Here is a 19814-nt window from a genome sequence, read left to right as displayed (position 1 = left end):
AAATACCATCACTTCCATCAAACATCATCATAGACATTTTCTGAAACATTTCAGGAGCAGCAATAACTTCAAAAAGAAAATGTAAAAACTTATACTGACCAAATGTAGTTGAAAATGTACACAAATCTGATGATTTTTTTGTCCAACTCAATGTGATAAAATAGCCTACATCTTTCACATCTAAGACAGTAAAATTTTTCTTTCCTTGATTTCTACATTCATGTAATATCTTCTTGTGTTTGAATATAAGAATGTTCCCAGTCAATGTATTCATTTAATAACTTTGGATCAAGCCATATGCGAAAATAACCATTTTTTTCTTTTCTGTTACAACTCTATTATACACTAGCATCATGCATTACAGGTATTATGTTCGGTTCAAGTTTGTCGAGTACAGCAAAGTTTGATATTCAATTATATTCACTCTGCAGAAGGAGGCTTGCCATGTTTGCTTGGCCTTGTTAAGAAAATATTTCTGTCCTCCACTCCCACCCCTTCATGTTTTGACTGCTTAAGGATTTGTGATTAATTTTTCATATGAAATAGACGAATTTTGTAATATATTTGTTGCATCTCTCATGTTCGAACATTGCAGGATACTATTGTGCATTCACTCAATTGGATAATCCACTTTCGTTATGATGCTCTGAGCAGTTACATTTTGCAAGGTCTATTTATTTTATCCCTTAACCTAAAAGGTATTCTATGTATAGATCTTACCACAATCTTGCATCTTTTCTTAACCCAGATAAGACTGAATTATTTTTTGTTAAAAAAATACGATTTTTTTGTATGAATTATTTAATTGTAATTGATATAACAAAACAAAGCTGTTTTTAAATTTTTTATGTTGATAGTATCCGAGATTTTCAGTGTCCTATATATAGGACGTCAGTCATATCCCCATGCAAAAGCATTATGACATAAGTCGTTTTAGCACAAATATATATAAATTGTTTAGCTTAACAATACATCAAATTAACACAAAATTATAATATCACTCACAGACAATAAGATTATTGTATTTTTCGAGAATGTTTATGGTGTGTGATACGTGACAAAACATTTTATATGTACACCAACATCACACTTCATACATATTATTGTTGTCTTTGTGTGACACTGTCTGCATCGAGTTTGTTTTTCTTGAGATACCACAAAATGATTACTTCCAGCAAGCCTTGAATCTTTTTGCTCAGTCTTAGATGAGATGGACTACCGCAGTGGTCGTCAGCATTCGCTGAACTGGATAAAGGATAAGTGCAGCAGGATTAGGTAGAGAGCATACCGCCAGCAGCCACAAATGCACCTGCGGGTAAGAGACGATAGCTCGAGAGTGCAGTGAGTTGACGACCGCTGGTCTACCGCTTGACTGTACATGTTGAGCAGTGGATTCGAGAACAGATACGACAAGACGTTTGCGAAATGCAAGATGATCGAATTTTTTCGTTGGAGTTTATCTTGTATAGCTGCCATGCATTTTGTTCTGCTACGTCAATGCAGACTAAAGTACCATTTCTTGCTTCTAATAGATGTTTTGTACAGATTGATGTTCTGGTCCACCCATATTTTTGTTGTACTAATATATGATATTGGGCTATTTCACTGATATTTTCTTCTTCAGATTTCTAGAGTATCTTGAAACTGTGTGCACGAAAATTGAAAAATATAGTATTTCCCTGCTGTATGTCAACTTCTTCCCAATTGAAATTTATTATTCTTTCTCTTCATCTGTATATCGGTTGCTGAATCACTATATTTCTACTGCCATTCTCACCATCGCCTTTACTATGTTCATCATCACCATTATGACTTTCGTCATCATAATCATCCATTCCCTCTCCTTGTGTGTTGAGGGTTACTTCCGTCTCAGCTCGCAATTGACTACCAGGCATACTGTCAATTGTAGGGTTATTTTCATCACCAGAATCCTCATCAGTTACATTACCACACGCATATTTTGGTGATAAAATGGTGATGGAAATGTTATTGCACTTAGGTATAGCAACTTGGTCGTCCTGAACCATTTGTAAGGCTTCATTTAGTGAAAACCCCCTATAATAACATGAGTACCATCAGTCTCACGAAATCTCCCCTTTTATGACTGACGTACTACATGTAGTACGCCTAACTTTACCATGATATGACATAACACTAAATAAAAAATTGAATCTAATTATAAATTATTATATACGAAGTACATCATACGAGTATGCCCTAACAATATCAAAAGCATTATATCTATAGCATGTAATATATACCGACTTCGAGAACAACATGTTCTGCTCCACAGCCATGACTCACACAAATATGTTAACAACAATGACTATGACAGACTGAACATAATAAAAAAAATTGGAGGCAATTTATAACACATAAGGATTATGATATCATGATTGCCGACTATGAAAATCTTACACAACAATGTTAAAAAAATAAAACGTCCGGTGTCCTATATATAGGACGTCAGTCTTATCTGGGTTAATTTAATATGATGCTTAAATGGAAACTTCTTTCACTCTCTTAAACAGTTCTTGATATTGTTCAGCAGATTTATCAAAGCCTTCTACTTGATTTACTGAGAATATTGAACTTGAACTTACCATTGATATTCGTCTTGAATCTTTTAATCCTAACTTAGCTTTGATATTGAAATTCAAACAAAATTTGGTGAAATTTTTCTGTCCTGATACTCCAATTCATGAGAAATAACGCCAGAAGCTTTTTTTTAATCAATGCCAGCTTGTTTCTTTCCGTAATTTTGCTACTTGCAACCCAGTAGAGATTAGTTTTCAATTGGTTTATTTTATTTTATGATGCTTTAACAAATGCTATTTAGCATCTGAGTGAAGTGAAGGTGGTAATGTCAGTCCAAGGCCCAGCACCGAAAATTGCCCAGCATTTGTTCTTAATGAGTTGAGGGAAACACCCAGAAAAAAAGCTCAATCAGGTAATTTGTTCCAACCAGAGTTTGAACCTGGACCAACTTGTTTCATGGTCAGATATGCTAACAATTACTCCACAGCAGTGGACTAGTAGAGATTTGGAGAGGTAAGACAATAACCTGTAACTTCCAAAATATCTTCCAATTCCAGGTAAGTGGTGATCTGCAAGCCCAAGGCATTTGGATTCCCACACAGAGCACATCCTGAAAGTCAAGGATGCCAATTCTTTGCAAATGACTTGGCAGGTAGTCAAATCCGGTGCTCAAACGAAAGCAGACCACAAGGGACTCACTTCTTACAGTCTAGAAGTGATTCCTAGCATTTGATCTTAGCATGGCAGGCCAATGAGATCTGTCTATAGGCCTATGCAGCTACTCTAACCTCCAAATGCTTCAAGTGTCAGTCTTGTTGGATTTAGTTTAATATGAACAAGGAAATTCAAATATTTTCTAAACAGTACATTAATTAACTTGTGCATCAGTGTCAATTTTTACTTTGATTTGAATACCACTGATTAGTAGACCTACTCATTAATTAATTATCATTACACTGATTGCCAAGGGTTAACATACCTAAAGAACTAATTGGTCACTACTGTCATCATTCAAAAAATGAATTCTTTTGGTAGCTGTATTCCGACAAAGTGACTTAAAATGATACAGTCTCCAATAATTTTGAAGTTTTTTCCGTATGGTCAACATGTCTTGCTCAAGCAAACAGCCACACCATTTACAGAAATTATTTCTACTAATAACCTCTTTTTTGTGTAACTTTTCTTGTGTTACAAAAGAAATATGACCTATCTCACAATTATAGACTTGCTCATAACAACCTACTGCAGTCATTTCTTGCCTTATGACTACGGAATGGATTTCTAGGTGCTAAAAAACAGATATCTGGATTTTATAAAAACCAATTTAGGACTTATAGGAGTTTATACAAAATTAACAATTAATAATTTTAATAAATATTCCATTTTAGGTGGTATTTATGTACAAAGAACTGGTGCTGACAATGAGTATTACTCAAGACTTCAATTATATCAGTGAAAGAGACTGATGACTGCCGAGTTTCATTTCACATAAAGGGGTGCACTGACGCAAAAACTAATTTGTAAGCTCTCGCCTAACCTGAAAAATCTACCATCCCTTTTATACTAGGATGGACTTTGCATATGAACTTCGGTTCCAAGAAATTAGGTAAAATAATCTTCCATCCCCTTCTAAGATCAATACAGCTCAATTTTTTCCTGTAAGATTTTTTTATATATATTTTAAATAGCATTTCTGCAGCTTTCTTTTCTTTTGCATTTTAGCAGTTTTAGTACAGGTCTGTTTATTTTAAAAATACCTAAAATACTAAAAAGGCGTTTTTTTTTTTTTTTCAGGAAAAAACATTTAGTAAACTATCATTACCGGTAATAGTTTGTTAGTAAATTTAAATTTACAAATGTATAAAATGGTAACTAACCTAGCTTTCATTCCAGATCGTGCCATGTACACAAATTATGTATTGTGAAAGACAAATAAATATCCAAAGTGTTTTCTGTCTTTTAATAGGAGATATTTTAAGTTCACAAAATAAGCCTTATCGAGAACTTAAGTATTCGCTGAAATTTTTTATCTTGTTAAGTCTAAGTTAATTAAAATTTTTAAATGCCTACATAACCTCTGCATTCTGTTCTAAGATACATACACTAACCCGTGATGGGAATATAATGGTGAAGCAGTGCGCAGTCTCGCCCGTTCTCGTACTATGTGATGACGTCACGCAGGAAGCATTGCGAACTCTCTCACAGCTTGCTAGCTTAGCTCAGCTCAACTCCGTAAGGTTTTGGAAGTGGAGTAGGTTAATTGATTATGAATACCAAGAAAAATCAGAACCAAATATGGCATTTTATATTACTTGTTATTAATTAAATATACTAACTTTTATTAATTCTTTATGTTTAAAATATAAAACAATTTTAAGCACAAGAGGTGGATACAGTCACCTCATTCGGAATTTAAAATAACAACACGTGTCGAAAAAAATCTGAATCTAAATTTAAAAAATAATAAGCAAGTTCACCAAAATTCAGATGTAACCATTCTTCAGTTCGTCTACAATAGACCTACATATTATAATTATTTAACAGTAAATAATTGAATTATTGAAACAGCAGTATAATTTGTGAAATAAAAATAACTATAAAGCTACCTACTAAAATTAATTTTACATTACACATTCAGTTTATGACAAATGGGCCGCTTTCACCAACCTTCACTCAGGTTTGAATGATTTTTTAATTCATTTATTGGTTCATTAAATCATGTTTATATCTCGCCAACCATCTTTAGCCTAACGGACCAGTAAAACTATCATTAAATTTAGTGATAGAAATTTCCGTCTTTAAATTTGTAATGGTTCATTAGTTGCAAAATAAAATGGCGGAACGTTTTGACGCAGAATTGTTAGGCCTATATTGGGAACTGCTCGAAAATTAAGAGTCAGATGAAGATAATGTTAACCATTTAAGAAACGATCATTTTGAAAATTTGAATGACACAAAAATTCACGAAAGATACCGCGTCACGAAGATCGTGGTACTCAAAATTTTAGAAGAAATCGATCATAGCTTAGAATGTCATAAAAACAGCTGAGACAAAGCTGAAACTAGTCAACTAGGTAACATACAAGTGAGTTTTTATTTTAACACATGAAAGTGGTTATTATAACTATACCTAAGAAATATTAATAAATTAATACATAATATGCATTCAAACATAACAAAACTTAATTGGTATATTAACTTTCATTTATTAGAATTATATTATAGCTAGCGATAAGATGTTTGCACTGGCTTTAAAACAGAAGCAAAAGAACTGGATTCATGGAATTTATATATCATTTTCTTTCCAAAGGAAATTTCATTTCCAGCAGGATAACCACCCCGCATACACCGCCATAAATGTTCAAAGGCAGGTCACGGAAAGGCATGAAAAAGAGGAGGATTGACAAATATCGAGACAACCCGCCTCAAAATCCAGATCAGTTGTGGGATCAAGTTCTGGCTACCTGGAAAGATCTCACTGAGGACCAGAACTATTTCCGCGATCTGATGAACTCAATGCCCCTAAGATGCCAGGCAGTGATAGACGCCAGTGGCATGTGGACGAAGTATTAGATCCACATGTGTATTTTTTTTATTTTTCTTTAATTTGTTTGTTTATTTTTGTTGTATTTTGGGAAGAAAATTGATCTCCCAAGAGTTTTCTTAATTCTCCTAGTGGAGCCAGAGTTGCGAAATAATTCGTTTCACTACAAAAAAAAATAGAAAATGCAGAAAGATAACATGCATAAAAATTAGTTACGTTAATAAAAAAAATAGTTCTCAACGAGAGTCGAACTCGGGTCCCCTGGTTGACAAGCCAGCATACTAATGACTGCTCCACCAAAGAGCCGAGATGTAATAACCATTACAAGGCATATAATAGGTGCTCGGCTTGAAGTCTAGGGAGACACAGCATATAAACATACTCGTGTAAATCGCAGCCAAAATTTCAACATTTCCACTACCAAGAGAGATAACAAAACTGTTTTCTAATATTGTACACGATTTGCAATATAGTAGACTGTGGTTTCATATAAAGATGTTCCGATATACTTATGAAAAATTCATAGATCGCATTTATTTATCCTTAATGAGCCATTTCTTACTGTTCATTAAATGTTAAGAAAATTTGGCTGGTGAGCAGCTTGCATTTTAGTGAATCGCTAAATATTTTAATGTTCAGTAGTTAATGTTTCATTTGAACTGATTTACTGAAGGTTGGTGAAACCAGCCCATAGACGTAGTTTTGCTAAATATACTGTGGTAATGCTCAAATGTCACTGTACGATGTGAGTTATTCCAAGTACCTCATCGATTTAAAAATGTGTCACATTAATAGCATTACTGATACAAGAATAACATTCAATATAATATGTATAAACAAAGAATTAACACCGTGCATGTACACACAACAGCTGTTTGTTTTGTTCCTCGAGGACTGCAGTGAGAATTAGCGCGCCGCTGCTGCTTCCCAAGTGATGACATGTGCAGTAGAAAACGAGTTTGAGTCATCCTTCTGCTACACCATTATATTCCCACCACGCACTAACCTATGATTGGAATAATTTGATTTTATAAGAACTTTGAAGCAGTTTTACTTCAATAATACACATTACATCCAAATTTCCCAACCCACGGTGTAAAGTGAGTATAGTTAAACTTAGGGTTATTATTATGATAAGAAGAGGCCAACATATTTCAAAATGCAACAGAATCATACTAGAAGGTCATGGTGCTAACATATAAAAAAAACTGACTGGAAAATTCTATCATGGTAACAGGCTATGGATCTTTGAACTTAAAAAATCCTCTTTTTATACCTAAAATACCCCAACCCAACCTACTTGGTTACTTTTGTTATTGCTCTTAAATGAATAAAGACAGAATAATTTTAAAATTTTTCTTTTATTCAGAATAGTATCAGCTTCATTTTTCTCTAAAGAAAAGCTGTGAATGTTGAGCAGTCTAGCAGAAGTGTGTCAATGAAAAGGGCTTTTATGATACACCAGAAGGGCTAACTTAATATAATATTGTAACTTTTATTCAAAACAACAATGAAATGTTATTGTTTCAACAATAGTCACTTTCAATAATTTAGTTTAAATATTACCGTCAACAATGGGATTTCCACTTCACACAGTAACAAAGTATTCGTTATTGCACTCCACAGACGACAATGACAATTTACTTGGATTCTTGAGAACAACAATGTACTGCTAATCTTAACTAATGTTCACAAAGCACTATTTACAACACATAGCTCTCAGTTCACAGTTCGTTTGCCTTGGCTAGTTCTTCTAAGCTCAGTATCTCGAACCCCAGACCTTCAGAGACAGTCCACTGAACTTCGAACTCAGGTCCCCCAACTGCGGTCCACTGCACTCGAACTGAGGACTTCGGACGCTCACACAGCTGCGGACACACTCAAGTCGAACTCCGGTCTCGAAGCTGGCTTCACTGCTACACAAGACTGGCTGGCTCGCTGTCCAACGACTACAACAACAACTGCTCAAGTTCACTCGCGTGTCGTATTTATAACTAAACCATAGTTTCTGGAGAGTACGATTTCGCGATCAATCGACAGATGCCTAGAAGATGGCACCTCTCGAATTCTCTGGATTTCTCCCCTCAGTCACCAGCTGCTTTACTTCCCCCTCACCCTTCGTCACGTCCGCGCCGCCACCTCGCGCCCCCTTTTACGTCTGTCCCCTCCAGACCCGAGTAGCCGCAACCTTCTTCGCTGCGTCGCTCGTTTTCTCGTGCGCCCCCGACCTCTGTGGGACGCGATCGACTCCCGACTGTCACAATATTATGTTTAAAATGTAAGAAATTGACCAAGTTGATCAATTTTCTAACATAAAGTAATTTATTACCTTCTGGGGGGTAACTCATAATTTCTCAGCTCTTAAGGGATGTTTGAATTGACATGTTGGCATGGATCTACAATATAAGTTAATAAAATTACACATTCAGATTTATTTTTACTTATTTACGGTACCTAACAATTTTAGCTTAATAGTCAATCTTCTTACTGCTAAAATTTAACACTATTTTGGAAAATACATTCATCATTTAAAAACAAATCTTACGGTAATTTACTTTAGCAATACAACCTGTATCATAATTTTCTCAATCTATTTCCTTACACACAAAAAAATTATTTGGACAAGCAGCAATTTTCTAGCATCAATAAATTGTGGAAGTTTCAGTAAATTGTACAAATTTCTGGGGAAAAGAGGTCATTACAAAAGTCGCTAAATCATATGTCAATTTTAATGCGATTTCAACCAAACTTTTACAGGTAACACATTAACCATTTCCCTGATTAACCCGAGTCAGTTTGCTAACCGCCATTAATATTTATTAACCCGAGTTAACTTGTGTGAGACCCATTTTTGATGCTTAGGATTATTATCCCGAATTTATACGTTTCCATCATTTTATTAACCTTTTCCTCACTAGATGGCTACAGAAGTTAATGATATTGCTACATCTGGTGGTGTGTTTTGTACTTTTTCCCTGCGAGTGGAATTCTATGCTCATATAGATTCACATACAGCAGTCAGTAGATGCTAGTTAGTTTTGGCAGTTTCTGCTTGTGTTAAGTGTTTTGTTGTGCTGTTTTTTGTAAATATGGATCAAGTTAGTGATTTCGAAAGTTTTGATTAGGAATGTATTCCTGTAGAAGATTAGGCAGTGAAACATCGGTATCAGAAGACGAAGTTATAGACCAACATACAGATTCAGATAAGTTGATGTCACGTCTGTTCGACACTGGTTTGAAAAGAAGACATCCAGCACCATTTCTTCTGCACCTCCGAGGTTCCCATTCAAAGCTGCTTCTCCCCTGAATTTTAACATTGTTTCTGATAATGATAATTCTCAATTTTTTAAATTATTCTTTGATAATGACCTCATCAATATTATATTCGAGGAGACGATTAGACATGCTAATAAGTATTTACAGAATGCTGAAAATAATTCGTGGCAGCCCACTACAGACTCTGAAATACGTGTACTTTTGGGCATAGTGATCCTGCAGAACATTATTCACAAACCTGAAGGATAGATGTACTGGTACAAATATCCAATGACTGCTACACCATTCTTCCCAAATACACTCTCATATAGGAGATTTGTCAAATTGAAAAAATTCCTGCACTTTGCCAACAATGAGGATTACAATCCGGAAACCCATCCAAATCTAAGATTGAATGAAGTCTGACCTATTTTTCGGAATCTTGAAGACAAATACACTCCTGACAGAGATGTCACCATCGAAGAGAGCCTGTTGTTTTATAAGGGGCGACTATGATGGGTACAGTAGGCCTATATATCACTAAAACGAGCCAGCTTTGAGATAAAAACATAAATGCTCTGTGAATCTAAGAGTGGGTATGTTTAGTCCAGTATAATTTATACTGGAAAAGGAACTGTTCTTGACAACGACTACAAGGATATTACAATGTCTAGCCAAGTAGTCATGACACTCATAAAGTCTTTACTTGGTCAGAACTACTGTCTTACAAGTGACAATTTTACACATCACCCCAGCTATCCAACATGCATTACACACACTACAGACACTTACAGGGCTGTGAGAATGAGTAGGAAAGACATGTCACCTGGAATGAAGACGACAAAGCTGAAGAAGGGCGAAACTGCGGCCTTCCAGAGGGCAAGAACATTACCACCAGGTTGAAGGATAAAAAAGATGTGGGGCTTCTTAGCACAATACACAGCGCTGAGATGGTCGAAATCAAGGATGATTTGAGGCCGAAAATGGTGCTCGACTATAACAACTAATGGGAGGAGCCGAAAAGGTAGACCAGCACTTGGCAGCTTATCCAGTCCTGCGAAAGTGTGGAAAGTGATATTATAAGAATATCTTCTTTCATCTTCTCAAGTTGGCCCTGTGGAATTCCTACATTTTGTATAAAATATCTGAAAACAGGAAAACACTCTTACACTATCGAATGGTGGTAATTTGTAAGATTTTCGAAAAATACACCCCGAATGTCCTATCACTCAAGGCAGGATGGCCAGGAAAATCGGCCAACCCACTTTGGCTAACGGGTAGACATTTTCCAGAAGTTATTCCACGAACTCTGAAGAAGAACAACACAACTAGACAGTGTTTCATGTGCAGTATTGCGAGAGACGCAAAATACAAACAAATTCGACATGAGAGCAGATACTACTGCCCGGAATGCAATGTGCCACTGTGCGTAATACCCTGCTTTCGAGTCTATCACATGACAGGCAACAATTAACGCCTTGATAACAGCATTGGTATTGTACCTCATAAATTAATGCATAAAAAAAACATAAGATGGTAAATAGTTCAGGAGAAAATCGAAGTGGAATCAAGGTGCACGAGATAACTCTGGATAATAATTCAGGTATGAATAGCCAACACAAAAGGCTATTATGATACGCTAGTTTTGTTTTGATTTTATTCAATATTACAAACAAAAAATAAATTTAACTCTAAATTCTTCATAATATGTCTAAAGTAGCACATGATTTTTTTTTTTTCAAATTTGTATATGCTTTGATAGAAAATTACAGCAAAAGATTGACTCTTTATATCACAATAGCCTTACTTGACCCTGCCACTGCAGGTGGTAGATCTCGGACCAATGAACCAATACTCCGAACACCCATGCCTTTAACCACAGAGCTACAGAAGTAATTGCATAAATCACATTTTAATACTGTATATCAAGTATCTTACATTATGTCACAGCTGACATACCCATAATACATTAGAATGATGTCAACTTGTTATGGGTTAAAAATAGAAAAAGAAGTAGAGGAAGGGACTAATACCAGTTACACCTATCGAAACACTCAGCCTACATCAAACACAAGACACATAGCTACAATGATGGCCAGTTGCAGCAGTTATGAATAAGACAACACGAACTACTGATGCAAATCAAGGTTAGTTATACTGTGCCATGATAATAATCCTAACCTCATCATTTAATTAGGCACTAAGCTAAGCCCATATTTATGCATGGGCCCTGGCCCAGAGCAGGAAAATTTTGAGAAAAAAGAATCAAGCTGAAAATAAATACAGAGTGAGTCATAAGTAGGTTTGGAAAATGTGCGAGCATCAAAAATAAGAACAATTCCTTATACGAAAATTTGACGGAAAATGCTTATTCATTGGAAAAGATAGTAACAGTGACTTTTGTTTTCATAAGTATCTGATCATATTATTGTGTTGTATTGTTTTGATTTTGTACCAGTGTTTGTTTACAAACAACACAGTGACAAGACAGTAGTACATTGTTTTTGTTTTGATTGGATGCAGTGGTCCAGCGCCTTGGTCACCCAGATCACCCAGCCTCACCTCATTAGATTTTTACCTTTGGGATCACTTGAAGGCTGTCGTCTATGCAACACCAGTGAATGATTGCAACGTGTTGAAAATGCATGCCAATTGACCCGTGATGACAACATGGTGTTTAAGCAAACTCGCCAGTCATATGTACGTCCTGCTCAGGCATGTGTAAACAATGGAGGGGACCACATTGAGCACCTTTTGTAAATGTTAAATGACAAGTTTCCAAACATGTACTTGTGACATAAAAAAGAACAAAAGCAAAGTACAACCATTTTTCCAGTACATAAGCATTTTCCGTCAAATTTTCATATAATGAATTGTTCTTATTTTTGATCCAGGAGCACGCTCACGCGTTTTCCAAACATACTTATGAAGTTATGACTCACCCTGTACATTTGTTATTTTCCTACTTCGCAGATGCCTACTTTAGATAGTTGCATATGTTAAATTGTTGTTACATGCCACTTTTTTACAGTTTGACAGCTATCTAATATTTATGTTAGTTGGTGAGGGTGCAAAGTTTTTTTTCAGGCCCCTGCACGTTGCACTACATAAATATGGGGCTGTGTCTCATTAATTACCTTTTGCTTTGTATTTTGACATTTTAACAAAATACACATTATAGGCCTACGTCAGTTTCTGCAATGGGTGTTCTTATTGTCTTTGCCTGTATTTCTTACAGAAGTACGGTCATTATCAAGGACAGAGAAGGCAATAATATTTTTATAGTCCATATCGTCTCTTACTGAGCATCCCATTTATTTCAGTAACAAATCTAGTTCCTTCTGAGATATATATATATATATATATATTATGTACCCCAGTTTCCTTTCTGCAATAATGTTCCAGGACGATGGATGTTCCCCTTAGAGTGAATGCATGAAGGTCCAGGGAAAACTGGTCTATATGACTATAGGATATTGGTAGTGTGTTTATGAAAATTTATGTTGGCTAGATTGGAGAATGGGTAATGGGGTAATGTCATAAGATTTGACATCATCGGGAGTGTGACATGGCTAACAAGAAAGACAGACTATGATGCAACGCCACATTCTTAGTCATAACATGGCCAACATGAATAAGTTTATATATAAATGCACTTTTAACGTGAGTTTAATATAACAATTCCTTTGCTTTTTAGAACTTTGAACATGTATTTATATTGGGCAATTGTCAAGTTGGCCATGACTAACTAGACCATGATAACCACATGACTCTGATTCACGTCATAGCCTGTCTTTTTCGTTAGCTACGGTAGTGTGACAGTTTGTGTTTGGGGGAAACTATGTAGGTGGCTGTGTATTCCAGTGGTAAGATTTGTATGTGTGTAAATTTTATTGTTGGTTGGTATTCATGATGGTTGAATGACATACCGGTAAAGCAGATGTTTGGATGGTGAGTAAATCATTCTATTATTTGTTCAATTTATGTTCACTTCTATTATTGTTGATCTGATTGACAATTGATTGCATTGCATTATATATACGGTTTGGCCAATCTTCGATATCATGCCACACCGCAAATGGGACTGACATCTGATTTGCGTTTTATTATGGGTTATATGGGTTAAATGAGGGGGGTCTATACAACTATAGGATATCGGTAGTATGTTTATGAGAATATATGTTGGCTAGATTGGGAAATGGGATGATGTCATAAGACTGACGTCATCGGTTAGTAGGGTTACATTTTGTGTTTGCTGGTAAATATAGAGGTCGCTGTGGATTCCGGTGGTTAGGTTGGTATAAGTGTAAATTTTATTGGTGCTTGGTACTGATGAGATTTGAATGGCGTACTGGTAAACCATGTGTTTGGATGGTGTGTAAATCATTCTATTATTGGTTCAATTCGTGAGCAGTTGTACTACTGGTGATTTGTTTGGCTATGGAGTGCGTTGCTGGCCCAAGAGGAGTGAAACGGAGGGCTGAACAAGGTCGACGTATGTGAGAAGGTTAGAGGGTTAGTTGAGGTGATATCTCAATGACATGAGGTCGATGTATGTGAGAAGGTTAGTGGGTTAGTTGAGGTGATGTCTCAGTGACATGAGGTCGACGTATGTGAGAAGATTAGTGGGTTAGTTGAGGTGATATCTCAGTGACATGAGGTCGACGTATGTGAGAAGGTTAGTGGGTTAGTTGAGGTGATATCTCAGTGACGTGAGGTTGACGTGTGTGAGAAGGTTAGTGGGTTAGTTGAGGTGATATCTCAGTGACATGAGGTCGAATACTGTGAATTCAATGATATAAGTGCGTTTTCTCTGCCGTGTATAGTGTCGAATTGCCGAAATTTCACCTATGGGAATAAGAATGGATGGGTTGTATTCCAGAATGGGATGTTGTGAAATTGTTTTGCTGATATCCTATTTTGGATAAGAGCGGATGGGCTCTGTTCCAGAATGGGATATCGTCAATTTGTGTGATTATTGCTTTTTAGATAATGGGATCATGTTCATGATATCCTATTTTGAATAAGAACGGATGGGTTGTGTTCCAGAATGGAATGTTGTGAAATTGTTTTGCTGATATCCTATTTTGGATAAGAGCAGATGGGCTCTGTTCCAGAATGGGATATCGTCAATTTGTGTGACTATTCTTTTTAGATAGTTTTATTTACTCGTTGTGTTGGTTTACGTCGGCCATGTTGTGACGTCATCGTTTGTCAAACTTGACGAAAATTAAGTGATATCCTATAATAAAAGAATCCCGAATTATTACTACATTAACACATATAGTATATCACGAAACATGTAAAATGTAATTATTATGAAAGTCTCCATTGCTTCTTCGAATTAAGTTAGTAGTATTAGTATGATCCACGAGGTAGATGGAAACCGACACGATTGGCAGAGCCAACAATACATGAAAACAAAATGATACTAAATGTGAGATATGTTACTACAGATGTGTAGTATATTATTAGGTTAGGTTTGATTAGGTGTGTATTATGTGACAGGTTAGGTTAGGTTTGATTAGGTGTGTAGTATTGTGAGAAAGGTTAGGTTTGGTTTGATTAGGTGTGTAGTATTATTTCTATGTTGCCAACACTGAATCCCACTGTTACATTAAAGAAATATGGCAGTATTCTTCGTTCACGCACGACGATTTTCGTATATAAGGGTGTGTTCACGTACATAGCTGGCAGCAAGCGACTTGTCGCCAGTGGCTTGTTTACGAGCGCTTGCATGCATGTACAAATCTGGAAACAAGCTCCTGTTGAGCTATTACTCGTGATCAGTTGTGAGATGAGATCTTCAAGTGGAGAGTTATTTTTGATTGAAAACGTAGAGTTGAAATTGTATAGAAAAAGAGTGAATGTACATGAAATTAACTGTGAAAAAAAAGGAACTTTGATGAGTACCATCAACAATCTTCAGTCTCTACATAGGCTTGTACCCAAAAAAGGAACAATTTTTGGAAATTTCAAACAGTTTTTCTCTATGGTCTTGCAAGGGGTAGCAGATGGTAATTAACAGTTTGTAATTATCATCGATGTTGGTGGTTGTGGTATGCAAAATGACGGAATATATTTGAAGCATCTGTTATGTTCTACCTGGTACCAATGTAAAAGCTCCATAAGTTATGTGTTTCTTAGTAATGATGCTTACCCACTTCTATCTAATCTCATCAAGCCTCATTCAGGAAAGAATCTTTGCTTAGTTAAGGAAATGTGCAACAAAAGGTTATCATGTATGAGAAAATGAATTGAATGTGCTTTTGGGATTCTGTTTTTAAATGGAGACCATTATCAACTAACATAGAAACCGAGGTAAATATTGGGGAGACATAATCAAGTGTACAAGCCTGTTGCACAACATAATCATTAATAAAGAAGGCACACAGTACCACTTAACCGAAATCACAGTCTTCCCTGTACCAAAAAACAAAATGAAACCTTTGGGAAGACTTACAAACGTAGTAGCAGAGATATGTTTAAGACATATTTTGCCAATAACCCCCTATACTTCATAGGCTAAAACTGTTCATAAAATAATTTGTTATAATGTAACTGTCATCAAATGATATGTTTAGATATAAGAAATTGCTTAATTACAATAAAAAACAACTATCAAAATTCATCTTCGGCTTTCATTTCAGAAGATATGTCCTTCCAACATTTGTCAACGAAAATCCTGTTAGCATGTACTTTCAATCGTTTATCCCAAATGGATCTTCTTTGCAATATATGATATATTAATTCATGAACATTCACCATTTTTAATGATAATAAAGCACCGAACAAGTGTACGTAGTGCTATCCACCAGCCGACCAGCACTGGAAATAAATGTTTCATTCATTCTTGTTTGCCAGTCGGCACTTGCAACAAGCGCTTGCATGCCCAGACAGGCTCTGTCTGTGAACGGACACAGTTACAATAATGTGAACTTTTACTCGCGCTGGCAAGCGCTTGCCAGTGCTTGCTTGCAAGCGCTGGAAACCAGCGTTGTACGTGAACGCACCGTAAGCAAGGTATCTATTTAGGGCAGGTCGGGCGGGCTTACAGCTCTCCCAGTGACCACATCAGTTTCTACTAATCAGTACTATAAATGCAAGGCATTTTCAAGGTATTTTTTATTTATTTATTAGTGGCTGGGACATAAGAAAGAATCACCAAATGTTTAATACACAATGGTAATGGGTTGTGGTCCAAAGCTCATATCTATACCTTGCTATTTCATTTTCTCCTTGCTTGTGACCCATTGTCTACTAGATCGCATTGTTTTCACAGCGTGTTCTTCTACAGATCACAACTCACATGATGCGAACATTGTACATATACTTGAAAGTTACACACAATATTTAGGAATAAGCACGTGTGTATTTCAGGCCTGGTGGTGCCAGGGTAAATTTTTCGAGGTCAGGCAGTGCCAGGACACTTTTATGATTTTCATATTATCGTCAAATTTTGCATCTACAGGGTGTAAGAGGTTTAAGTGCCGTCCTTTTCACAGTCTTCGGGGACGGTCTACAGGATCAAAAAATGTCCACACAACATAGGGTCAAAACTTGATAGTTTTCCCAGAAAAAAATATTTCTTTTAATTACGAAAACAATTACATCAGTAGGTATATCTAGCAAAGACATATTTAAATAAATATTTGTGTGTTCTATTACGTTTTCGTGAAATTAAATGAAAATGCATGCTAAATTTGTTAATATTCTGGCGTGAGAGACGTGGCAACATGTTGAGCAGGCAGTACTCTGCACAGACATAAGTACGAGTCAGCTGAGTTCAAGCTCCCTGTGCATAGATCTACTGCAAAGTAGATGACAGTTCAGTATAGGGTATTCGATAAACAACTTACTATATTTACAGTTTAGGAATATCATATGTTATTAATTTATGGAGAAAGTCGTCGTAATTCAAGTAAGGCAAACAGGATGGGTATTCTTTTATTATAGGATATTGCTTAATTTTTGTAAGTTTAACAAACAAGTGACGTCACAACATGACCGACATAAACCAATACGACAAGTAGGCCTAAATAAAACTACGTAAAAAGGAATAATTACACACAGTTTCACGATATCCAATTCTGGAACAACTTGAGGAGTCTTTTATTATAGGATATCGCTTAATTCAAACCGATTCAAAATAGGATATCAGGAGAATAATTTCACAACATTCCATTCTGGAATAGAACCAATAGGATGTCATACGTGAAATTTCGACATTCTCACAGGGAGAGAAAACGCACTTAAGTCATTGAATTCACAGTATTCGGCTTCACATCATTCAGATATTTCATCCCAATGAGGGGATAGTGACATGAGGCCAAGGTGTTAGTGGGTTAGTTAAGGGGATATCTCAGTGACATAAGGCTGAGGTATGTGACTATGTTAGTGGGTTAGCTGATGGAATATCTGAATGATGTGAAGCCGAATACTGTGAATGCAATGACTTAAGTTCGTTTTCTCTCCCATGTATACTGTTGGAATGTCGAAATTTCACGTATGATATCCTATTGGTTGATGATATCCTATTGGTTCTATTCCAGAATGGAATGTTGTGAAATTATTTTCCTGATATCCTATTTTGAATCGGTTTGAATTAAGCGATATCCTATAATGTTGTAATAATTCTATATATGGTACAATATTTGAAATGTGTTGTGGTTGTGATAAAAGTGTTGAAAATTGATTTATAGCGCCACATTGGCAGTGATAAAAGTGTGCAATATTCGTTCAGTGGCCGGCGGAGGCTCTAGATTGACCAAACATTTACGCGATTTCGATATATATTGATAAGCCTTGAAGAAAGAAACTTACGAAATTTTAATAATCCTATCCAAACAGGTAACCGGTAGGCCTACTAAAATTATTTCTCACTGCGAAATGCTTAAAACACAATTGCAACACTATTAATTCTGGATAATATAGACTTAACTACATGAGATATTATTAACCGCCTCACGCGATTTCCAGAACATTTATTACTGCATGCTTCATTCAGAATGATGCAATAATAAAACATCTCTCCAAGGAAGGTAAGGACAACATTGAAAGCGACTCAATGTAATTAATAAATACACAAGCAATCCCAACCCTCACTATGTTTAATGCATATTCAAAATCATACCTGTATACATTGACTGTGAAACACCGTATGCAGCTGCACCGGCAACAGCCAAAATTTTTAGTCCTGTACCAACACCTTTGGGACTTTTTCCAAACCTTCCAGCCAAGTCATTAAGTTTACTCTGAGCCATTCTTTTTACTGATATAAAATATACCGTTTAAAGACTATATGTTATGATGCAACTCTCTTTTTTTTTGCTAGAAATAATAGACAAGCGTAATTATATGCGATCGACGATAACCATACACGTGAGCACAAACCGACCCGACTCCGAAACAAGATTCTCATTCTCAGTGGCGCCATGTAGCTGTAACCAAAAATCCCTAACTCCCTTATAGAATATCCCTACATCATTCAAAAAATCCCTACAAACATCATTTTACTACAGTCTATATAGTATATACAGTCGCGAAGCTCAATACGTAGTAAATATGCAAACATTAGGTAGTTGCTCACCACTAGGATCGCTAATATCGCCACATTACAGGCAATGCAAAATAGTACCGTCACAGTCTATAGTTTCTAGCACCCTCAAAACTCAAGCTTCGTGACTGTATATAGTAGACTGTGCTACAGCAGAGCGTTTAGAATAGAAAGTGTTGTAAGTCGGCATGGGTCTAATGGGACTTTTAAACTCCCTAGTGTCGCCATGGCAACTGAGCGAAGCATTGACGTGGCGGTCGTTTTTAGACTGCAGTTTTCCTCTTAATACTGTGGACTGAGCAGGTAGAACTCGTTCTGCTATGGAATTAAGAAGATATTTCTTGTGGTGTTCGAGTGATTTTTATTGTGCCGTTTATGTGAGCGAGTAGTAATAAGCCTAATTGTTTTGTTCTTGATGTAAATTCAATTATACTGTATAATCTGTAAGGAAGAGACGTTTCTTTTATCCACCCAAAGACTAGACTATTGTTCAGAAGTGGTGTAGAGCAATTCCACGAACACAGAAAACTGTTTGCTCATTCTTATATCTGTGATATCCATTTTTCTGCGGTTTTGATTGCGATTTTTTAAAATTGTGATTTATTTAACGACGCTCGCAATTGCAAAGGTTATGTCAGCTTCCCCGGTGGTCGGAATTTTGTCCCACAGGAGTTTTTTTACGTACCAGTAAATCTACTGACATGAGCCTGTCGCATTTAAACACACTCAAACGCCATCGATCTCGGCCGGGATCCAACCCGCAACCTCGAGCATAGAAGGCCAGCGCTATACCAACTGCGCTATCGAGGGCGACTTTTGATTGTAAAAGCTGATAAATTTATTATTGCCGATAAAGAGGTGGGACTTCCACGCAAGAACTTGCGACCAAAACCGTATGCCATAACAATGTACCCTTACCAA

General features: G+C 36.2%; 1 protein-coding gene across 4 annotated transcripts in view; it reads right to left on the bottom strand.

The window, feature by feature from the left end:
- Phb2 (prohibitin 2) overlaps nt 1–18814 on the bottom strand; it is a 181031-nt gene extending 162217 nt beyond the window's left edge. For all 4 annotated transcript variants that reach the window (XM_069843130.1, XM_069843132.1, XM_069843133.1 and 1 more), the window contains exon 1: nt 18471–18814. In XM_069843130.1, coding sequence (XP_069699231.1) covers nt 18471–18600 — 130 coding nt within the window. In that variant the 5' untranslated portion in view covers nt 18601–18814. The remainder of the gene's footprint in view (nt 1–18470) is intronic.
- Nucleotides 18815–19814: the final 1000 nt, after the last annotated feature.

Source organism: Periplaneta americana, chromosome 13, assembly GCF_040183065.1.
Source record: "Periplaneta americana isolate PAMFEO1 chromosome 13, P.americana_PAMFEO1_priV1, whole genome shotgun sequence".
Taxonomy (NCBI): domain Eukaryota; kingdom Metazoa; phylum Arthropoda; class Insecta; order Blattodea; family Blattidae; genus Periplaneta; species Periplaneta americana.
Note: the sequence above shows the minus strand (reverse complement) of the source record. Positions and strands in the feature narration are given on the sequence as shown.